Genomic DNA, 20443 nt, shown 5'->3' on the forward strand with positions numbered 1-20443 from the left:
AAAAAAAAAAAAAAAAAAGGCAGCTTTTCTCCTCAGACCTCATGAACTAATGTCTCCTAGCTTCCAGCTTTTCTTTTGCAGCCCTTTCACCTCTCTCAGCCTTCATGGAATTGAAGAGAGCTAAGGTTTTGCTCTGGATTAGGCTTTGGCTTAAGGGAATGTTGTGGCTAACATGATCTTTTATCCAGATCACTAAAATTTTCTCTATCAGCAATGCTTACCATCCTTGTGTTCACTGGAGTAGCACTTTTAACTTCTTTCAAGAACTTTTCTTTTGCATTCCCAGCTTGTCTGGCTATTTGGCCCAGAGGCCTGGCTTTCAGCCTGTCTTGGCATGCTTTCCTCACTAAGCTTAATCATTTTAAAGAGAAAGACCTGTGGACTTTTTAACTTCAACACTTATGGGCCATTGTAGGGTTATTAATTGGCCTGTTTTCAATATTGTGTCTCAGAACAGGAAGGCTTGAGGAGAAGGAGAGACAAAGGAATGGCCAGTCAGTGGGGCTGTCAGTACACACACAACATTTATCTATTAAGTTTGCATTGTTTGTGATGCTCCAAAAGTAACATCAAGAACACTGTAATGGATAAAATAATGAAAATATTTGAGATATTGAAAAAAATTACCAAAATGTGACATGGTGACATAAAGTGAACAGATATTGTTGGGAAAATGGCACCAGGAGACATGGCTCAAAGTGCAGTTGCCACAGACCTTCAGTTTGTACAATAGCAAAATATATGCAAAGCATAATAAAAGGAGGTTATGCCTATATCAGATTTCTATTAGAAGTTTCTTAATGCTGTCAAGTTTCTAGGTTTATGTGCTAACATTGGAACTTGAAATATTATATTTTATTATAGTCCTTAGCAGAATTGCAGGGAATATTTCTAGATTATGTGATATGTATAATTACATCTTTGAAAATCTTAAATCCTGTGTTAATACACACTCCTACAAATTTCAGGAAGACAAACTTGTGCTTGAGAGCCAGCTGATCCTAGCTACAGCTGAACCACTATGTCTTGATCCTTCTATAGCAGTAACTTGCACTGCAAACAGACTGCTCTATAATAAGCAAAAGATGAACACTCGCCCAATGAAAAGGTAATTGGCATTGTGAAGGGGTGAACCAAGAGACACATCTGTGACAAGTAGCTCTAAATTTTACTATTTATGTATAATAAATACACATATTCTATCTATAAAAACTTTTCTTTCAGAGTTTAAGTGCTCTGATTTTTTGAAAATTGAAATAGGATTTTTAATAGCCTTGTATAGTATTTTTTATGTATTGTGATTTAATGTTCTCTGCTTTGTATTGAAGTGATGAATTTTCTGTAGTCTTTTAGTCTTCTCAGTTTTATAGTCTGTTCACCAAAAAGGTAGAGAAGCTGGAAGAGATCTGATATGAACAGAAAGAGTAATTTCTTCAATAATTTTAGTAATGAATAATTCATTAGGAAATTCATAATTTTCTAGAATTTGGAAAAATATGATCACAGTTTTAGAAGTCAGTTTACAACTGTCTTTTATAACATGGTAATTTGTCTTTAAATGTTTTAGCTATCTCTTCTCTAATAAAATAAAAGAGTACTTATTAATTTGGACTGCAGTTATAGTTTGCTGATCATTAAGTATTCTTTAATTATTTGGGTTGCCCACTTTGGAACTTCTTTAAATCTGAAGAGACTTGAGAAACTTAGCCCTTTTTTAAATTCCATAATGTATTATACGAATAGTATATTCAGAGGAAAAGGTTATACCTTTGGAAATAATGGAAGAGTTCATCTAGGATCCATCACAGCCCTGTAAAGTCTTCTTTTACTCTTTTTCATTCCTGCTGTTCAGTACCTTATACCAAGCTACTATCATCTTCATCTTGACTTCTGAAATAAACTCCTAGTTGGTCTCCCTGCTTCCACTTTTGCTTCCTATCTATTCACCATATTAAAAAACTAGAGTAATCTTTTAAAAACTTTCAAACCATATCCTGCATCCCTTATTTAAATTACTCTAAAAGTATAGCATTTTACGTTAAATCTAAACATTGCCATTGGTCTGCAAGGCCATTGCCTTGCTGTCTGACCTTATCTATTATGCAAACTCTGATGCTTTAGTTTCACTTATCTTTTTTCTATTTTTGAAGCAACCCAAATTTATTCCTTCCTCAGCACCTCAAATATTCATTCCCTGGTTTTTCAAAATGGTTCTCCTCCCCATGCCCTGCCCTATACCTCTGTCCCATCTACACCCCCCCACCCCCCACTCCCCTTGTGGTTTTCCCCAGTATTCACTGTGAGGACCTCTTCAGACTCCTGGAGATAAAACTTCCAAGTTGTGAGTGTCCAACAACTGGGTACCCTTGGGGTTTTTGATCTCTCAAACTTGTCCATGCTGAGTCTTTAGCAATTCATGTTATACTTTAGGTTCCCCTACTTAGCACTGGTTTCTAAGGACATTTACCCTTATGAGTTTCTGCTCCAGTAAGCCATAGTGCTCTCTATTCACTTGTTGGTCACTCTAGATTGGGGGGCAGTAGTTTGCCCTGTGACTCCATGTCTATGATGGTGTTAAGAATTGCTGATTTTTCAGTTTATTCCGTGTTTTACTTAGCTATTTTTTGTTGTTGTTGTTGCAGTTTGGCTGGGCCGGATTTGAACCCGCCACCCTCAGTATATGGGGCCGGCAACCTACTTGCTAAGCCATAGGCACTGCCCAGTGTTTTACTTCTTAAAATGGAGTAGCAATTTCAGAGTTTCATATGCCAGATTAGTTGGACACTAGAAGTTGTCTCCCCTCATTCCCCCTGCAATCTTTCTAAAGCTAGTTTCTCCTCATCATTACTGTCTTAGCTTACATGTGATTTCATCAGAGTTCTTTAATTCCCTTTCTTCCTTTCCCTAGTGTTGTCCTCCCTATCCTTTAACCGCATTACTCTTGTTTTCACTTACTGCTTATTGCCATCTGAAGTGTCAAATTATCCGTTTACTTGCAAATGTCTCTTTCCCTCTGGACTGTTACCTTATTTCACCAGTGTCTCTAGCACTTTGCTTGGCAAGTGGTAGTGTTCTGTAAACATTTGTGATTTAATTATATGTTTAGGGTGTCCTCATTTTAAACCCACGTATATATGATGAGTATCTTTTATTAACTATGTTTAGTTCTAATCTTCAGATGTTTCAAGAGATACTCCAGGTCATCTCTGAATCGGCAGCAGGATCTGTCTCAGTGTCCTCCACCTCCTCAGCTGAGATTACTTGATTTCTTAGAAAAAAGAAAGGAAAGAAAAGCAGGTCAGCATTATGACCTCAAAATTTCTAAAGCAGGAAATGTAAGTAGGTATTTTTTAAATGAATCTTATTGTTAAATCAAAAAGCTTGCTTTATTTTGAATTTTCTGTGTATTCATACTGTTTATAATTTTCAGTGTGTAGATATGTGGAAACGGAGTCCCTGTAATTTGGCCATGCCTTCTGAAGTGGACGTGAGTCAGTTCATGAACTTTTATACAAGGTTTTTAATTACGTTCTATGATTAGGTAGTTTATACTTTAAGAAAACAAAATATACTTAATTTATACTTAATTCTTTTAAAAACAAAATGACTTTTTTTCAAAAATTCAGCTGCTCATTTTTGGAAGCACATTAAGTTATATAGGAACATCTTACAAGGGTACATGTGAAATTTACTAGGTGTAGAATGTAAATGTCTTAACACAATAACTAAGAAAATGCCATGAAGGCTGTGTTAACCAGTTTGATGAAATTATTTCAAATTGTATATAAAACCAGCACATCGTACCCCATGATTGCATTATTATACACAGCTATGATTTAATAAAAAAATAAAAAGTTATATAGGAACATCTAATAATGCTTCTTTTATCAAACTGGTTAATAGATTCATAATACTGAAGCAGCGACCAAGATTAGGATCCTCAGGTCATATTCTAATGCTTGAACTATAAATGTTTGAAGACAGGAGAGGGATATTCTGATAAGAGGTCCTATAATTTATTTTCCTGTTTTTCTCCCTTTTTTTTTTTTTTTTTTTTGGCCAGGGCTGGGTTTGAACCTGCCACGTCTGGCATATGGGACCCGTGCCCTACTCCTTTGAGCCATAGGTGCCGCCCCTCTCCCATATTCTTATTATTCACTCAACTCTTAACAGTTGTTTAGTTATTTTAACAGATTTATTGTTTTTTTTTTCCAGTCTAGCACATACACTATTCTTACTATCTGTAAGTTTTCAAAAATATGCAAAGCACAAAGCATTATGAACTTTTATAAAAAACAAAAACATTAAAAAGCCAAAAACATTAGTAGACTATATATATCACTCAAGGAAGTGAGCCACACTATCTTTTGGCAGAACTGCAACCTGGAGAACTTGTTAAATTGTAGATTCTCTTGCAGGAAGTCTGGTATTTTTTACAGGTGCCTAAGTGAGTATAAAATACTCTTATGATCAGATGCTTGGAACATACAGAATATGTAGCTAGAAAGTAGAAAAGATTCAGGAACTGATATCAAATTTAGTATTATATCTTATGTTGTCTCCTTTAATTGTCCCCATTGTTAACATGACAACTCCTGTTCCATTAAAAGGTTTGCCAAAAGGAAAGGATCTTAGTTCATAATATATCTCCGACATTTTACTTTTCCTAAAGGAAGAGCCCTTAAAGGACAAATGAGGTGTCAGCTTATGGGGAAAAAAAACAGCAAAAAAAGAGGCACCATCTAGAAAAGCCAGCTGTGTTTATTACATTTATTTATTTAATTTTGTTATTAAAATTTTTTTTTTAACTTATTTATAACTTTATTTAAAGGAAATAATCAAAGTTGTACACAATATGAGGACGGTTTAGTGTAGTGTTGCTGATAGCAAAAAATAACATAAAAATAGAAATAGCCTAACCTAAATTTCAAATAATAAATGGGGTTGGGGGGAGGATAATACCTTTTTTTTCTTTGTTTGTGCACATTTATGGGGTACCTATGAAATTTTGTTGCATGTACATAATATGTAGCGGTGATCAAGCCAGGATATTCAGGGTGTGTATACATTACATTTTTGTTAAGTATAGCAGTCCTACTGTTAACAAATATTGAATTTTTTCTTTTTGTCTTAAACATGCTTATACCCTATAACCTGCTTCTCTACGTCTCTCCCCTCCTTCTACTCACCCTTTCTTCTTGCTGCTGTCTATTTTAAAGTTACAACTGAACTTACCAGAGGAGTTTTACACTTAAGCTTAAGTAGTTGGTGATATTAGTGATTCAAGAATTCTTGTGCTAGTAAAGATATCATATTGTTGAGTTATATATGAGGTTCTTCTCTTTGGTTAGAATACTGATTCCATTTTATTTGGTGTCTCTTGATTTGCTTTGATTGATTAGGTGGAGAAATATGCTAAAGTAGAAAAGTCTATCAAATCTGATGACTCACAACCAACAGTCTGGCCAGCCCATGTAAGATCGTTGCTTGTGTTTCCAATGATGCTGTGTCTGTCTATCCTGGGATCTGAATTTATCGTTGAACATAAAGTGCAAATGTTGTAGTTTAAGACCTTTTTTTGAAAAAGGATTATATGGGGTTTCATGAATGACAAAATACAACTTTCTTACTTTAATACAAAATTATGGTTTCTGTTTTAAAGAGCAATTTTAAAATTCTAGGTACATATATATTTATACTTAATAGTATATGTTAACACTTTATTAGATTTAATTTTTGTTTTGGTTTGCATATTGGTAGTTTTCTGCTTCAAATTATTAAATTCTTCTAAGGATGTCTCTTGACAGAGATGTTTTGTATAAGTTCCTCTAATTGTAATAATAACTTCTTATAGAGAGAAATAGTCATAGTATGTTAAGTGAGATGAGCCCTAGGAGTAAAACGATGAGAGATGTTTTCTATGTATGATTGTAAAAGCAGACAAATAGAAATGTATCTGCTTTTGGAAATTTAATCCTTTCAGTATTATATTGTTAATTCATATGTCCAGTATGAAATTCTACTGTATTTCTGTCAAACTTGGTTAACTAAAAACTAAAACTCCATTTGAACTTGTAAAAGTACCATGTAGAAAAGAAAGCAGTACAGTCTTGCTGAGCATGGAGAGGTGGGGCAACATGAGGGGCCAGGGTGCCAGTAGGGGGATGACCCTAGACGAGTCACTTAACCTGTCTGCTTAGTTCCATATTGTGAAGAGTATGAGGCAGTACTTACGGAGTGTCAACGATGTTCCATAAATGTTACTATTAGGATTCCCAGCATACAAATTATGTATAATATATTTAATGATATATTCTTAACATATATATTTATACTTCACAGTGTATATTAATGTTTTATTAGATGTATGTTTAGTGTGTATTTTTAAAAATTACCCCAGTCTTTCTCTTAGTCTTTAAACATTTTTATGGCCTACAGTCCATGTGTCTTTGTATTGTTGGTTGTAAATTAGTGTGTCATTTATTCCTAGTTTTTACTAATTCTGATTATTTACTTGAGAAGGTATTTATTTGGGATGTTATATGTCTTTCAGGATGTAAAGGATGATTATGTATTTGAAAGTGAAGCTGGTAATCAATATCAAAAAACAAAACTGACCATCTTGCAGTCACTTGGTGATCCCCTTTACTATGGTAAAATACAGCCATGTAAGGCAGATGAAGAAAGTGACAGCCAGATGTCTCCATCACCGTGAGTTCTGTTAAATATTAATGACAAAATCAGTTATTCATAATTTAGCAACTACTAATAACCATTAATGAATAAAAATTTCCCTTTGGGAATTCATTTGTTAAGTATACTAATTAGATTTGGTAGTGAACCTGTGTAAGCTTAAAACATACCAGGTTGTCCAAGAGTAATTTAAAATATAATTTCTTTTTAAAAACTGTGGTGTAATTATTTTTATTCTTACTTTGAAAGATATGCCTGTGATATTCTTCTTGGTATTTTTATGGCCCTTATGACTATGAGCATGAAGTATTGGGGCAGTTATGTTAAAAGGGAAGCATGTTTGCTATCCACCGCAGTACAGAGCCATCTGCAAAGCATATTTGCTATAAATATTAAAAGGTCCCTGCTATTTCAGCACTGCATGTAAGGAGACAGACTCAGTGCATAATATACTTATTTGGGACCTTATAGTTGATCTTCCAAATCATACAAACTTTATTTAGTACGGATATCAGTACTTTGTTTTTGTTGTTAGTGTTATTATTTTGTTTTCTGATCAAATTGATGCTGTTTTGAAAAGGACAAAAAAAGGAGCTCAGCAGAAAAGGTCAGGAAGCAGGTTTACATTAAACTGTAAAGCCTTTACTTACACAAAATACGAATTGAAACTACAGTAGAAAGGTGGATTTAAAAAGTAACCTCACCAATACCTAGATGAAAGTCAATGAGAGGAAATAGTAATAGTTAGGGAATCTTTAGGTAGTTTTTTCACATTACCAGTTTTTATTGCTCTATGTAGAGTACAAAGATCATGTATTTTGATCACCTATACTTTTAAAAAAATCTTTCACTTAAAGATATTTCATTTAAAATTTACTAAGTGTTCTAGAACACAAGGGTAATACAGGTTCTCTCATAAAAAAAATTGGTCCAAAAAGCAAACTGACTAACTTGGTTGACAGGTAGGTAGTAAATTAAAATGTCTGCTTTTCTATCAAGAGTCACTGGAAAAATGCTGCATGATTTATTATCTCGCATATTCATAAAATAGTTTATTTAAAAACTGTAGTTAAAGTTTGAGTTGCATTAACCAAGGTTTTTTAACATTTTATATTTTAGCTCCTCCACAGATGATCATTCAAATTGGTAATTAAAAAATAATCTCACTGTTTTAATCTGTTAAGAAATCATGTAAATGTCAAATTCTATGAAAGAACTTGGTAGAGATATGTTATTTGAATTGGAAATAAACTATCTTCCTTATCTGAAATATATTCTAAGGTCCTGTTATGTGGACATAAATAACTTCTGAAATCAAAGGTTAAAGTGAGAGGAAGGCCCAGGGCCTTGTCCATGGTAGTTGAGTGCTTTTGCTTCAGGGCCAACACTTATAAGGTTGTATATCCCTTGTAAACTTCCACATTATATTCTGATAAAAAAATTTTGGCCTAAATAAATTTCCCTGAAATTAAGTCAGTTAATTTACTCATATGGTGATTTCATAATGCATGTAAAACTTGGTCATTGCTTTGTAAGTTTAAATGTATTTTTAATTTAAAAAAAAATCTTGGTAGAATATCAATTTATAAAATTACTGTTACTAAACTATGGAAGACTTGTACTAAAATATGGAAGACTTAAAAAGTAATTTCAGCGTTTTATACAACAACTCTTTAATACTTTTCTCTCTTTTTTGTATCTTAAACATTTTAGGTTTATTATTGGATCAAAGACTGATGCTGAGAGGTAAAAATATTTGCATCTTTATTTTTGGTCAGAAAGTATAGGGAAAACTTCACCATTATCAGATAGAGAGTATTCTATTAGGAATCAAAAACTTTGATTTTAGTTATGCCTTTAAGTGGTTAAACATACAACATTATTTATGAGCCTCAGCTATAAAATTAGATTATTAGGCAATAAAATCTCTTCCAACTTTAAAATTCTGTTGATTCTGTGGTAAGCCAAACTGTTAAGAATGGTTGTTTTCATAGGATGAGATTGGGAGGGCACTTAACTGCATTTTTCCAGTGTTCTTACTACAGCAGATATTTTCATAGATTAAGAAAATAAAAGAATAATACTTAAAATACAGTTTAGTTTCATATAAGAAAAGAGATATCTCCTATAGTTAAGGAAGGAGATAGGTAATAATCAGAATCTAAGAGCAAGGCAGTATTTTCCTCTGGTTGCTTATTAGTTAAATAACTGCTGAAATTTCTGTATTAGAAATAAGAAATTCAAAGTATGTCTTCCGACTGTTACCTAGCAAAATGTTTTAGACATTAGCTTGTCATTGAAAAGGTTAGAAGAATGTGCTTTTAACACGAAGAAACTGCTTGATTTAAATTTTTGTGTTAATTTTCATAGAACTTTTATTTCCCTTTAAGACATTATTTCTTATATAACAAATTTGTGTTTAAAACAGGGTTAGCTAATCCTTACCTATTTACCCTTACTATTACAGGGTAGTTAATCAGTATCAGGAATTGGTCCAGAACGAAGCCAAATGTCCAATCAAGATGTCACACAGCTCCAGTGGCTCAGCCAGTCTAAGTCAACTTTCTCCAGGGAAAGAAACAGAAGTGTGTTTAGTACTGTTACTTTTTGTGCTTGTTTTTCAAGGAGTCTGAGAAATATTAAAAGATTATTTTTTGAGAGGTGGGGGTATCGTTTAGTTCAACTTTTTAAAATGATTTAACTGTATTAGAAATTTTTAATGTAGGCAAGTTAGAAAAGTATAATGAACACCCATGTTCTAGTCATCTGGTTTTGACAGTTTAACAGTTAGTTTCCTGGAAACGATAGACATAGAAGGGTGGGAACTTTGCCTTCGTCTTACTCTGCCTTTCTCCCTCAAGCTTCTTCCCACCCTCTTCCTTAGAAATCTTCTTATCCTTTATGTTTACTATAATACATTTCATGGGTCTTATAAAATTATATTCCTCTGTAATATTAAATCTATAACTGTTTTGCAGTTATAAATTGTGTGCTTTTATCTGGGAATTAAAGTGGTATTGATTTTAACAAGTATTCTTAATGTGACTGTCTTTTAGCAGCCTGAGACTGTGTCAGTTCAGTCTTCAGTACTGGGGAAAGGAGTAAAGCATCGTCCTCCACCCATCAAACTTCCCTCAAGCTCAGGAAATAGTTCCTCAGGTATTACATTTCTTAGCTTTCTATAATCTAGAGTAAGAGATACTATACAATGATAATTTCTTTTTAAAACTTTGTTGATACTTATTTCTTTAACAGAATTTTGAGTAGTAACTTGGGAAATAACTTACATTCTATTTCTAGGTAACTATTTTACACCACAACAGGCAAGCAGCTTTCTTAAATCTCCAACTCCTCCTCCTTCTTCCAAGCCACCGAGTCTTTCTCGGAAGTCATCTGTGGATCTCAGTCAAGGTAGCATGCTTTCTCCAGCTACCCTGTCACCTGCCAGCTCATCACAAAGTGAGTCATAACTTAAATTCTTCCTTAAGTCTTCATAAGCTTTTGCATTAATGTTTCTTAAGGCAGCTTTTCAACCTATGAAATAGTGAAATCTGAATGTACTGTGTACCCAAAATGTGTAAGTTGCGAGAAGCTTCAGGCAGAGCTCTTGTTGATTGTATGTATAATGTCCTTATTGTAATTGTACTTGTTTTTCTGTATCTATGTATGCACTCTGTGTATACCTTTCTTATAGATTTGCAGCCTACACATCTCCTTAAAAAAATAATCTGGTAGTTACATATGGCAATAAGACTTCAAAATGTTTTTTATCCCAGTATACCCTAGGATTATTTTAAATTCTATGTAAACTATGTGGCAGATACGAAAAAAAAATGTCTTAAGAATTGTTATATGTAAGAAGCCAACTAGTTCCAAGGTGGTGATAGAATAAACTGAAAACCAATGTTTCAAAAACACCCCTACACTCTTTTATGAATTATTGTCAGTTACTAAATGCGATGATCATAAAGCATTATTTAGAAGATAGTAAAATGTAGTTTTTACTATTGAGTACTTTTTTTTTTTTTTTTTGAAACATCAAGAAGAGTTATACAAGAATGCTAATATTAGTTTGGGAGAATTTCCTTAGTAAATATCTGAATATTTTAGGTACCAAGTTGGGGGAAAAAAGCATTCCAGTTTTTTAGATTTTTTTGTAGATAATTAATGTGTGCTGAAAGTTTTAGTACACTGCACAGTGATAGGGTGGTCTTCGCGTTAGATGTAAACATCTTCATCTTGATAGCTCAAAAGGTGTAATTTTTCTGCCTTCTTGTTTTGCACAAAGAAAAATATATAAATTTTCTGAAAGTCTTATTCACACTTCTTATGTTGTGGGTATGGATTATGGTAATCTACTGCACACAGTTGTTACTTTAAGTAAGGGTTGAGTGACAGCTTCTGGACATTCACATTTCTTTCCTTTCTTTCTGCAGGACATGAAAGCTAAAAAAGAAAACACCTCAAGAGCTTTTGGTTTTACTTTTTTGGTTTTTGTTTCTTGTTTTCGTTTTTTTTTTTTTTTTTTTTTTTAATCGATAAACTGTGCATACTTCATTCACAACAGATTTTCTATACATTCTACATTTAAACAGAAGTACACAGTTACTGTTAAAGATGCAGTATTATCTATCAAATACTTGCTTTATTACTGTTTTTTGTAAATTGTGTGTCAGGGAAAACTTGATGTGTTAGGAATTAAACATGTATATTTAGGTGCAAATATAATTGTTAACCACATGTAATTTATTAAATATGTTCATAGTTTATCTCAGACTGTTACACTAAATAAGCAATATTTTAAAATGTAGTCTTGAATTAGTAAGATTGCAAATAATAAATTAATTTGAATTCCTTTTGAACTTTTTAGGCCAAAGGCAGCTTGTAGGAAACCAACTTTCAAATGGGTATTGGGGTAGAATACAAATGTATATTTTTACTGTTATGGTAATAGCATTTCTAATGGGGTTTTATGTGATATACTGCATCCTTAATTGTAATTGAGTGTAGCAACACTCATGTATCATGTGTAGAAATTAACACTTACAGTTAACTGCTTATAAAAAAAACTGGAACAAATTGTCAGTGCTAAGTAAGATTCCATTAACCTTATTTTAAAAAGGACTGGCCATTTATAACAAACTAGCAATTTTTATTTTTCTCAATGAGCAGGATCTGGAACTCCTAAGCCATCTACTCCTACACCAACCCCTTCATCGACCCCACACCCTCCTGATGCTCAGAGCTCAACTCCTAGTACCCTTTCTGCCACCCCTACTCCCCAAGATTCAGGCTTCACCCCTCAGCCCACTTTGTTAACTCAGTTTGCTCAGCAGCAAAGGTCTCTGAGCCAGGCAATGCCTGTAACGACCATTCCTCTTTCCACCATGGTAACATCTATAACTACAGGAACTACGGCCACCCAGGTCATGGCAAATTCTACTGGACTTAACTTCATCAATGTAGTGGGCTCTGTTTGGTAAGTTTGCTGATGTCCTGGTTGGGTGTTTTTGTTCATTTTAAGACAATTTCACCAATCTAAATAAATTTTTATTTAAAATTTAAAACAAATTGCATGTTACTTTAACTGAAAGGGAATCGTTAAGATATGGACAGAAGCTGCTTCACATGAATTTTTAATTTTAGAAGACACGTCTACAAAGTGCACTGAGATGATAACTTAATAGTAGTTTGGACTTTTCTGTTTATACTCTGTGTTATCTTTTAGTTCCTTGGTTAATAGTTTACTTTTTCAAATTACATTTTAAACCTTGATAAATAAATACTGAGTACTTCATTTTACCCAACTTTGCTGTCACTTTTCAGCAATAAAATGAAATCAAGCCCAGAAATTGATATTAAGACAGAAATGACTAACAGTGTTTGTTTAGTAGTTTGCTTGTTTTTTAATCTGAGGACTTGTGTGATTGATTTTTCTTTTTATGGTGGAATTTTAGTACTTTATTTTATTCTTCTGCAGTGGGACCCAGGCTTTGATGAGTGGTTCAAACCCCATGTTGGGCTGTAACACTGGTGCCATAACTCCTACAGGAATAAACCTGAGTGGACTTCTGCCCTCAGGAGGTCTTCTACCAAATGCATTGCCTAGTGCGATGCAGACAGCTTCACAAGCAGGTCAGAATGTTGGAAATAATAATCTCTGAAAGACTAAAGTAGATGCTAACATAAAAATATGAATATTATGTATGACAGGCATTTAATGTCATTATTTAATGCAGTATTATATCTCAGGTATTTGATTTCAAAAGCCTTTAAAGTTCTCTCACTATTTGTGTAATCTTGGGAAAGTTCCCTTTGAGTATCATTTTCTTGTAAATAAAATGGGCATAGCAATAATAATTTGCATCACAGTTATGAGTATTAAATGAACAAATGCAGATGATGTGTTTAAACTGCTCCTGCATTCGCAGATATTTGTTATCTTCATTTTCAGTAACAGCTATTATTACATAGGTGAACAGTTACAATAACTTGTGGGGTTTTTTGATGCTCTTTCAAAGAATATATGGTAATATTTTGCAACAATTCAATTTCTCACTACTGAGGAAAAATAACATAATCAGAAAAATTTGTCAAAAGCATTCTGTGGGCTGGGCACAGTGGTTCACTCCTATAATCCCATGACTTTGGGAGGCTGAGATACGAGGATTGCTGAGGCCAGGAATTCAAGACCAACCTGGGCAACATGGTAAGACTCTGTCTCTACAAAATGTAAAATATAAAAAAATAAAAACTAGCTGGGCATAGTGGTGTGTACTTGTAGTCTTAGCTACCTGGGGAGGCTGGTTCAGAAGGATCAATTTAGCCCAGGAATTTGAGGATTTAGTGAACTGTGATCACATTGTGCATTGAAGACCCCACTTTCTATGAATTATAAGAAAGGGAACCCAAAGAATATAATTAAAACATATGTTAACATGTTGCTATGATTTCCTGATTTTAGCTAGTGTTCTTATTTTAATAAACATGTACATAAGTTAAATGCACTCTGGTGACAAAAGCCCTGGAAACAGAATCAGATCTTGAACATTTACATTTATGTACCTCTACCACTTGAACCAGTGACATGTGGTTTCAGTTGTTAACTGTGGAGCCTTGGAGAAGTTAAGTTACTTAATTCTCTCTTCAGTTTCATTCATTCTAAAATGGAAGTAAAAATATCTTAACTTTTTTTGGTGCTTAAAAGAAATAAATGAAGCCCTTGGAAGTCTAGAAAGCATTATACAGATGTCATCTACCTTAAAAAGAAGAAAGGGAATATCAATTTCATCATATTTCTATCTGATTATACTTTTCTTTTTTTTTTTTTTTTTTTTGTGACAGAGTCTCACTATGTCACCCTTGGTAGAGTGCTGTGTCATCACAGCTCACAGCAACCTCAAACTCTTGGGCTTAGCGATTCTCTTGCCTCAGCCTCCCTAGTAGCTGGGACTACAGGCGCCCATCACAATGACCAGCTATTTTTTGTATTATTTAGTCATTGTTTAGCAGGCCCTGGCTGGGCTCAAAACTGCCACCCTCAGTGTATATGGCCAGCGCCCTACTCACTGAGCTTCAAGTGCCAAGCCTACTTTTCAGTTTTTTAAAACAACAAGCAGCAGTTATCAGGTGAATTTCTTGCCTCACATCTTTTTGTTTTAAATAAAATTATCTGATAGAGAGTACTAGATACATATTTTTTTAGTGTGCAAAATATGCACGTACTTTGAGACCAGGGTTACCAGCATGGGTGGGCAACCTGCAGCCTCAAGGCAACATATGGTTCCCTCTCCCATGTGGCCCACAAAGCTTACATTGGGGCCTTTATTGTAAAAAGTTCTTCTCCCCAGCTTTGAGATAGACTGTATATTGCATCACAGATTTTTAGGAATAAGGTCATAATTACCAGAGCACTTATTTCCTGACTTTGGATTTTGATCATTACACATAAAATTTCATTATTCTTTAGCATTCTGAATATTAGCATTTGTAGTTTAGAAAACAAGATAGAGCACACCACTTCTTAGAGGTATTATTACGGTATACTATGCAGTGCTGAGAAATTTAAGAAGAGGCACCTGACAGGTGTTTGTACAGCAGTGATAGTTTTGTTATATTCGTGGTGTTGTAGTAATTCTAGCTTACTGTTTGTTCAGCCATCAGTCAGAATAGGGAAAAGAAGTCTCAGTTTCTGAAATAGTAGAATATAATGTACATATGCTGTGCCACATCTTTGATTATAATCTCAGTATTGATAAATACTGAAGAAGATGATTTTTTAAAAGATATTTTAAAAGTATGGACAATAAGCACATCTGTGCAGAATACATAAAATGTGCTTAAGTATACTAAGTATAAATTATTTTTATGTGTTACAAAGTTTTAATTCTATTATAACCATAAGTTTCATTTAACAGGTGTTCCATTTGGTTTAAAAAATACTTCAAGTCTCAGGCCCTTAAATCTCCTCCAGGTAAACCTGAAAAACTGCTTTTGATTGATGTTTTTATATTTTAATTTTTTTATCTGTACATAATTAGCATTTAAAATTTTGAATTCTGTTTAGAGATTTCTAAGGGTGTGATTGCTGTTGCTGTGTTTGTGTGGTCAGGTGGATAAGGAGGCTTTAGGCAGTGTTCATTCTATATAGCATACTTTCACTGGCTCCAGCAGCCTTACCTAGTTAACTAGCTATTCCAATAGAGAGAACTGACACCTTCCAAGGATACTTGTCTGCAATAATAGTAGTGGATATACTTATGAAATAATTGCTCTCCCAACATATACATATATGTAATACTGTTGCTTATAATAGATTTTGTGCTTGAATGGAGATTTTTTAAATTATTCATTTCCTGAGGAGGGTATGATTTCTTAATATAGGTGTGGGCACCTAATAGTCATTCAGTAAATGCTTGTTGGATTATAGTACGCAACTAATGATGAGGCTTATTTTTTTCTTAAATGTACATATATATTTTTAGTGTCTATATTCATAGAGATAGAAAATAGAAATTTTATAACACATAAATTCACAATATTTGGGGTCTTATGTGAGGTCCTCTAATTTAAAGAAGGAGTAAGGTATTAAGCTAGTAGTTTGGAAGATGAGTGGGATTATATAAAGAACTTAAAGATAGACATAAATGTAAAGATTTAAAGATATAAGTGATAGAGCTTTGGATTATTGAGAAATAACAGATCAACCAAACTAGTGTTCAGGATTAACAATTGGGAAATTTGTTAGAGCTAAAACTTAAAACTTATTTCTTATACAAGATGCAAATAGCATCAGTATATGCAGACTGCACTTGCGGAACAATATTCTTGTAAGATGGACAAGACCACAGATCACATTGGTTTATTTAACCTACTTTCTTGCATATTGCCCCTGGAATTTCTCTCAAGGATCAGTCTTAGCACTGATAATAAGGAATAAAGACAAAGCCACCTTATGAATTTATTACATTTTTCTATATTTACCATCTGCTAATTGAGGAAAGGATGACCAATCTGTGCTATGTCCAAATTTACCTAACAGTGAGCTGTGTTGGATGTAGATATTTTGACCAAAAGATGCCTATACAGACCTAAAATTTGATAGCTGGTACTATTGTAGACATTCTGGTAAGGCCTCAGAGTACTTATAACTTCAATCCCTATAGCTTAAAAATGAAAAAGCTATTTTCTGGTGCATTTGGAAAACATTGTTTTAATTATTAACATAAAATTTCTGGATGCTTCTTAAATTATTTTTTTTAATTTGAATCAATTTATATTTCAGAGGGACAGCAGATTATGGTCTCCAAACCAAGTATAGATATCTAATATGCTTTTTTTTTCAGCTTCAGAATTCTTTACTATGTTATATAGAAATTCATGCATTTCTGAATTTTTAGCAAAGCTAGAATAAATTTTGGAGGATAGGTTTTCTTAATATACATTTCTGATTCCCAAGATTCTTGCTTTTTCTTTCTAATGCATTTAATGCTCTTTGGTATTGATACATAAGAAGAGTAAAATGAAAAATGGTATGTAAATTTGGGTAGATTTTATGTTTGAGGTATTAACATTTGGGAACTCAAAGTAATAACACTTAAAATTGTTTCTAAATAGATCTTTTTTTAAGGGCTGTCAATAGGTTTTGGTTTCTGTTCATCTCTATTTCCTCAGTGATTTGCATAGTACCTAGTCACTGAGGTATTTTTATGTGGAATAAAGAAATTTAACGATTTTATATAAAAATGTGAATTTGGTTAATTCTTGTTTAAATTCTTAATAGCTTCCAGGTGGTTCACTCATTTTTAACACCCTGCAGCAACAGCAGCAACAGCAGCTATCTCAGTTCACGCCACAACAACCTCAGCAGCCTACAACTTCAAGTCTTCAGCCACCTGGGGAGCAGGTGTGTGTTTTCTGGTCTTGCATGTGCTTTTACCATAGAAATTATAACCTGTGTTTGTGTATTACAATCAAGGCTTTTATTTATTGAAACAAACGTTTCTTATAGTGTTTTTCTTTATTAACAATAGTATCTCTCAGTTATTGGTGCCTATTTGTAATGAAACAGCCATATAGAATAGATGATGTCACCTGCATCTTGCATAGTAGGAATTACATTCAGATAAATGACACTTGTTCAGCTTGGTGCCCATAGCTCAGTGGTTAAGGCGCTGGCCACATACACGGGGCTGTTGGGTTAGAACGCAGCCTGAGCCTGCTAAAAACAACAATGACAACTACAACAAAAAAATAGCCGGCATTGTGGCAGGCACCGGTAGCCCCAGCTGCTTGGGAGGCTGAGGCAAGAGAATCGCTTAAGCCCAAGAGTTTGAGATTGCTGTGAGCTGTGATGCTACGGCACTCTACCTAGGGCAACATAGAGAACCTCTGTCTCAAAAAAAAAGAATGACACTTGTTCATAGCCACACGGAGAGTGGCAGAGCCAGAGATTCAAACTTAGGTCTTTTCTGCCCCTGTGGCTTACATACATATTTTCTATCCAGTCATTGTCTTTCTGTTCAAAGGATTTTGATGTAATTGGAATATCATGAAGTATAGGGCAGTGGGAACACAGACAAAAACAAATATGTGTACACTGCTCAACAAAAGAAATTGAGTAAGAGCTGAAGTAAATTAAAGTAGGGAGAAGAAGTAAAGTGTTTCTAAACCTTGGCTATGTTTTGGAATCATCTGGGAAACTAAAAAGTACTGATTCCTGGGTCTCACCCCTAGAGTTTCTGTAGCTCACAGTTAAATTATATGAAGCCTTTGCCCAGGTTTTTCCAGTAGCCTTAGTTAGCTAAAGCTCATTTTCTGGTAGATTGTTTTTAAAAGGCACATTCAAAACTAGTTTTTTTATTCTTAGCACAATAAGGATTGTTTGAATATAAAATCCTTGGTTGGCTTTCTTTTAATTAAAAAAAATGTTTCAGCTATAGTAAAATACACATAAAATGTACCATCTTAACCATTTTTAAGTATTCATTTCAGTAGTGTTAAGTGTAATAAACATTGTGCAACAGATTTCTAGAACTTTTTCATCTTATGAAACTGCTACTCTACCTCCAATATATAACACTTGTCCATTTCCCCCTCTTCGTACCTCCTGGCAGTCACCATTCTACTTTGTTTCTATGAGTTGATCTACTTAAAATATCTAATGGAAGTGACTCTTTTGTGTCTGGCATATTTGTCCTTTTTGATTACTAGCATAAAGTGAAACAAGGTTTGTCCATGTTGTATTGTAGCATGTGCCAGAATCTCTTTCCTTTTTAATGCTGAATAGACCACATTTTGTTTATCCATCATCCATTGATGGATACTGCGTGGCTTCGATCTTTTGGCTATTGTGAATACTACTGCTATGACCATAGGTATATAGTCAGTCATCTCTTTGAGACCCTGTTTTCAGTTCTTTTGGATATATACCCAGAAATTGGATTGCTGAGTCATGTGTTCATCCATTTTTAATTTTTTAAGAAGTACCATGCTGTTTTCCATAGTGGCTTATAGCATTTATATCTTTCCCACCAACAGTGTACAAAGATTCTATTTAATTTATCCGTATATCCTTCCATGCTTGTTATTTTCTGGTGGTGGTGGTTTGCGGCTTTTTTTTTTTAAACAGCAGCCATCCTAATGGGTGTCAGGTGATACTGTGCTTTTCCTTAATGATTAGTGATGTGGAGCATCTTTTCATATGTTTCCTGGCCTTTTGCATATCTTCTTTAGAGAAAGTCTATTCAGGCCCTTTGCTCATTTTTAATCAAGTTTTTTTGTTGTTGTTGAATTGTAGTTCTTCATGTATTCTTTATATCCAGATATATGACTTGCAAAGATGTCCTTCCATTCATGGGTTGACTTTTCACTTTTTTTTTTTTTTTTTTTTGCTTTTTTTGGCCGGGGCTGGGATTTGAACCCACCACCTCTGGCATATGGGGCCGGTCCCCTACTCCTTTGAGCCACAGGCGCTGCCCAACTTTTCACTATTGATTGTGTCCTTTGCACAAAGGTTTTACATTTTGATGTAGTTCATTTTATCTGCTTTTACTTTTATTGTTTGTGCTTTTGGTATCTTATTGAAGATCATTGCCATGAAATCCAATGTCATGATTCTTTTTTACTGTGTTTTCTTCTAAGTGTTCTATAGGTGGGTTTCTTTCTTTAAATTTATTGAAAATGTTTCCTAGTGTTGGCTTTGTTTTTGAGAAATCCGATGCCAGTCTTCTTATATTGCTCTTCTAAGTTTATTTATTAAATCATTTTGTTTAGAGGCCCCTACTGTTTGTCTTTATCTATTAGATCTATATTTTTACATAGCTATATGTCAGAATTGATCTGTCCGTGTCTTTCCTGTGGGTCTTTTTAATGTGTAGATTCATGTCTTCTTTATTTCTGGAAGATTTTCTTGGATTATAGTTGTCTAGTTTCTTAAAGTAGAAACTTAGATTATTGGGATGACCTAAATATTATTGTTACACATTTCCTTCTCAACCCTATTTAATCTGCTTTCCACAAATTTTGTTATGTTGTGCCTTCATTTTATTCCATAGAAATTTCTAATGTTCCACAAATTCTCTTACTGGGTTATTTAAATATGTTGTTTGATCTCTAAGTAGTTGGGAATCTCCTAGATACCTTTATGTAGTTGATAATCTAGTTTAAATCTACTATGGTCTGATAACATATTTTAAGTTTGTTTTTTTATGCTCCAGAATGTTGTCTGGATGATATTCTATTGATAATATTCCATATGGTATGATTGGGAAAATGTATTTTACTGTTGTTAGGAGTGTTCTGTGTTAGATCACGTTATTTGCTGATATTGTTTAGGTCTTCTGCATTTCTACTGATTTTCTTTCTATGTGAAGTGTTGAAGTCTTTAACAAAAACTGGAAATTTCTAAATATCCTTTTTTGGTTCTATTAATTTTTGCTAATAGTAGGTGCACACACAGTTAGGATTATTTTCTTAATTAATTGACGCCTTATTAGCAAATGACCTTCATCTCTAGTACATATTAATACTTCTGAGTAGTGTTAGCTTATATCTTTTTCATCCTTTTGGTTTTAGCGTGAGTCATTTCTAAGTATTTGTATTTCTTATTTCAGGTGTTTTTTCATTATTCCAGCATTAATTCTGTTGGTGGTGTTGCCTTACAATCTTTAGGTTTGTAGGGTGTTTTTAGGGAGGAAATTTGGGTTTTTCAGCTGGGTTTTTTTTTTTTTTTTCCTGGTTGTTTTATGAT

The 20443-nt window shown here is 33.7% G+C and overlaps 1 protein-coding gene across 10 annotated transcripts in view; it reads left to right on the forward strand.

The window, feature by feature from the left end:
- SUPT20H (SPT20 homolog, SAGA complex component) overlaps window positions 1–20443 on the forward strand; it is a 45613-nt gene that overhangs the window by 20285 nt on the left and 4885 nt on the right. For 6 of the 10 annotated variants that reach the window (XM_023508821.1, XM_023508818.1, XM_023508816.1 and 3 more), the window contains 14 exons: window positions 969–1108; window positions 3179–3335; window positions 3431–3487; window positions 5403–5474; window positions 6554–6711; window positions 7813–7839; window positions 8407–8439; window positions 9161–9278; window positions 9750–9852; window positions 9994–10152; window positions 12103–12172; window positions 12674–12828; window positions 15111–15166; window positions 16976–17098. In XM_023508821.1, the coding sequence (XP_023364589.1) occupies window positions 969–1108; window positions 3179–3335; window positions 3431–3487; window positions 5403–5474; window positions 6554–6711; window positions 7813–7839; window positions 8407–8439; window positions 9161–9278; window positions 9750–9852; window positions 9994–10152; window positions 12103–12172; window positions 12674–12828; window positions 15111–15166; window positions 16976–17098 (1428 nt within the window). Of the gene's footprint in view, window positions 1–968; window positions 1109–3178; window positions 3336–3430; window positions 3488–5402; window positions 5475–6553; window positions 6712–7812; window positions 7840–8406; window positions 8440–9160; window positions 9279–9749; window positions 9853–9993; window positions 10153–11865; window positions 12173–12673; window positions 12829–15110; window positions 15167–16975; window positions 17099–20443 lie in introns of all 10 variants that reach the window. The other 4 variants (XM_023508814.1, XM_023508812.1, XM_023508813.1 and 1 more) reach the window with 1 other exon arrangement.

This window comes from Otolemur garnettii, unplaced genomic scaffold (genome assembly GCF_000181295.1).
Source record: "Otolemur garnettii isolate 467f Iridium unplaced genomic scaffold, OtoGar3 scaffold00278, whole genome shotgun sequence".
NCBI lineage: Eukaryota > Metazoa > Chordata > Mammalia > Primates > Galagidae > Otolemur > Otolemur garnettii.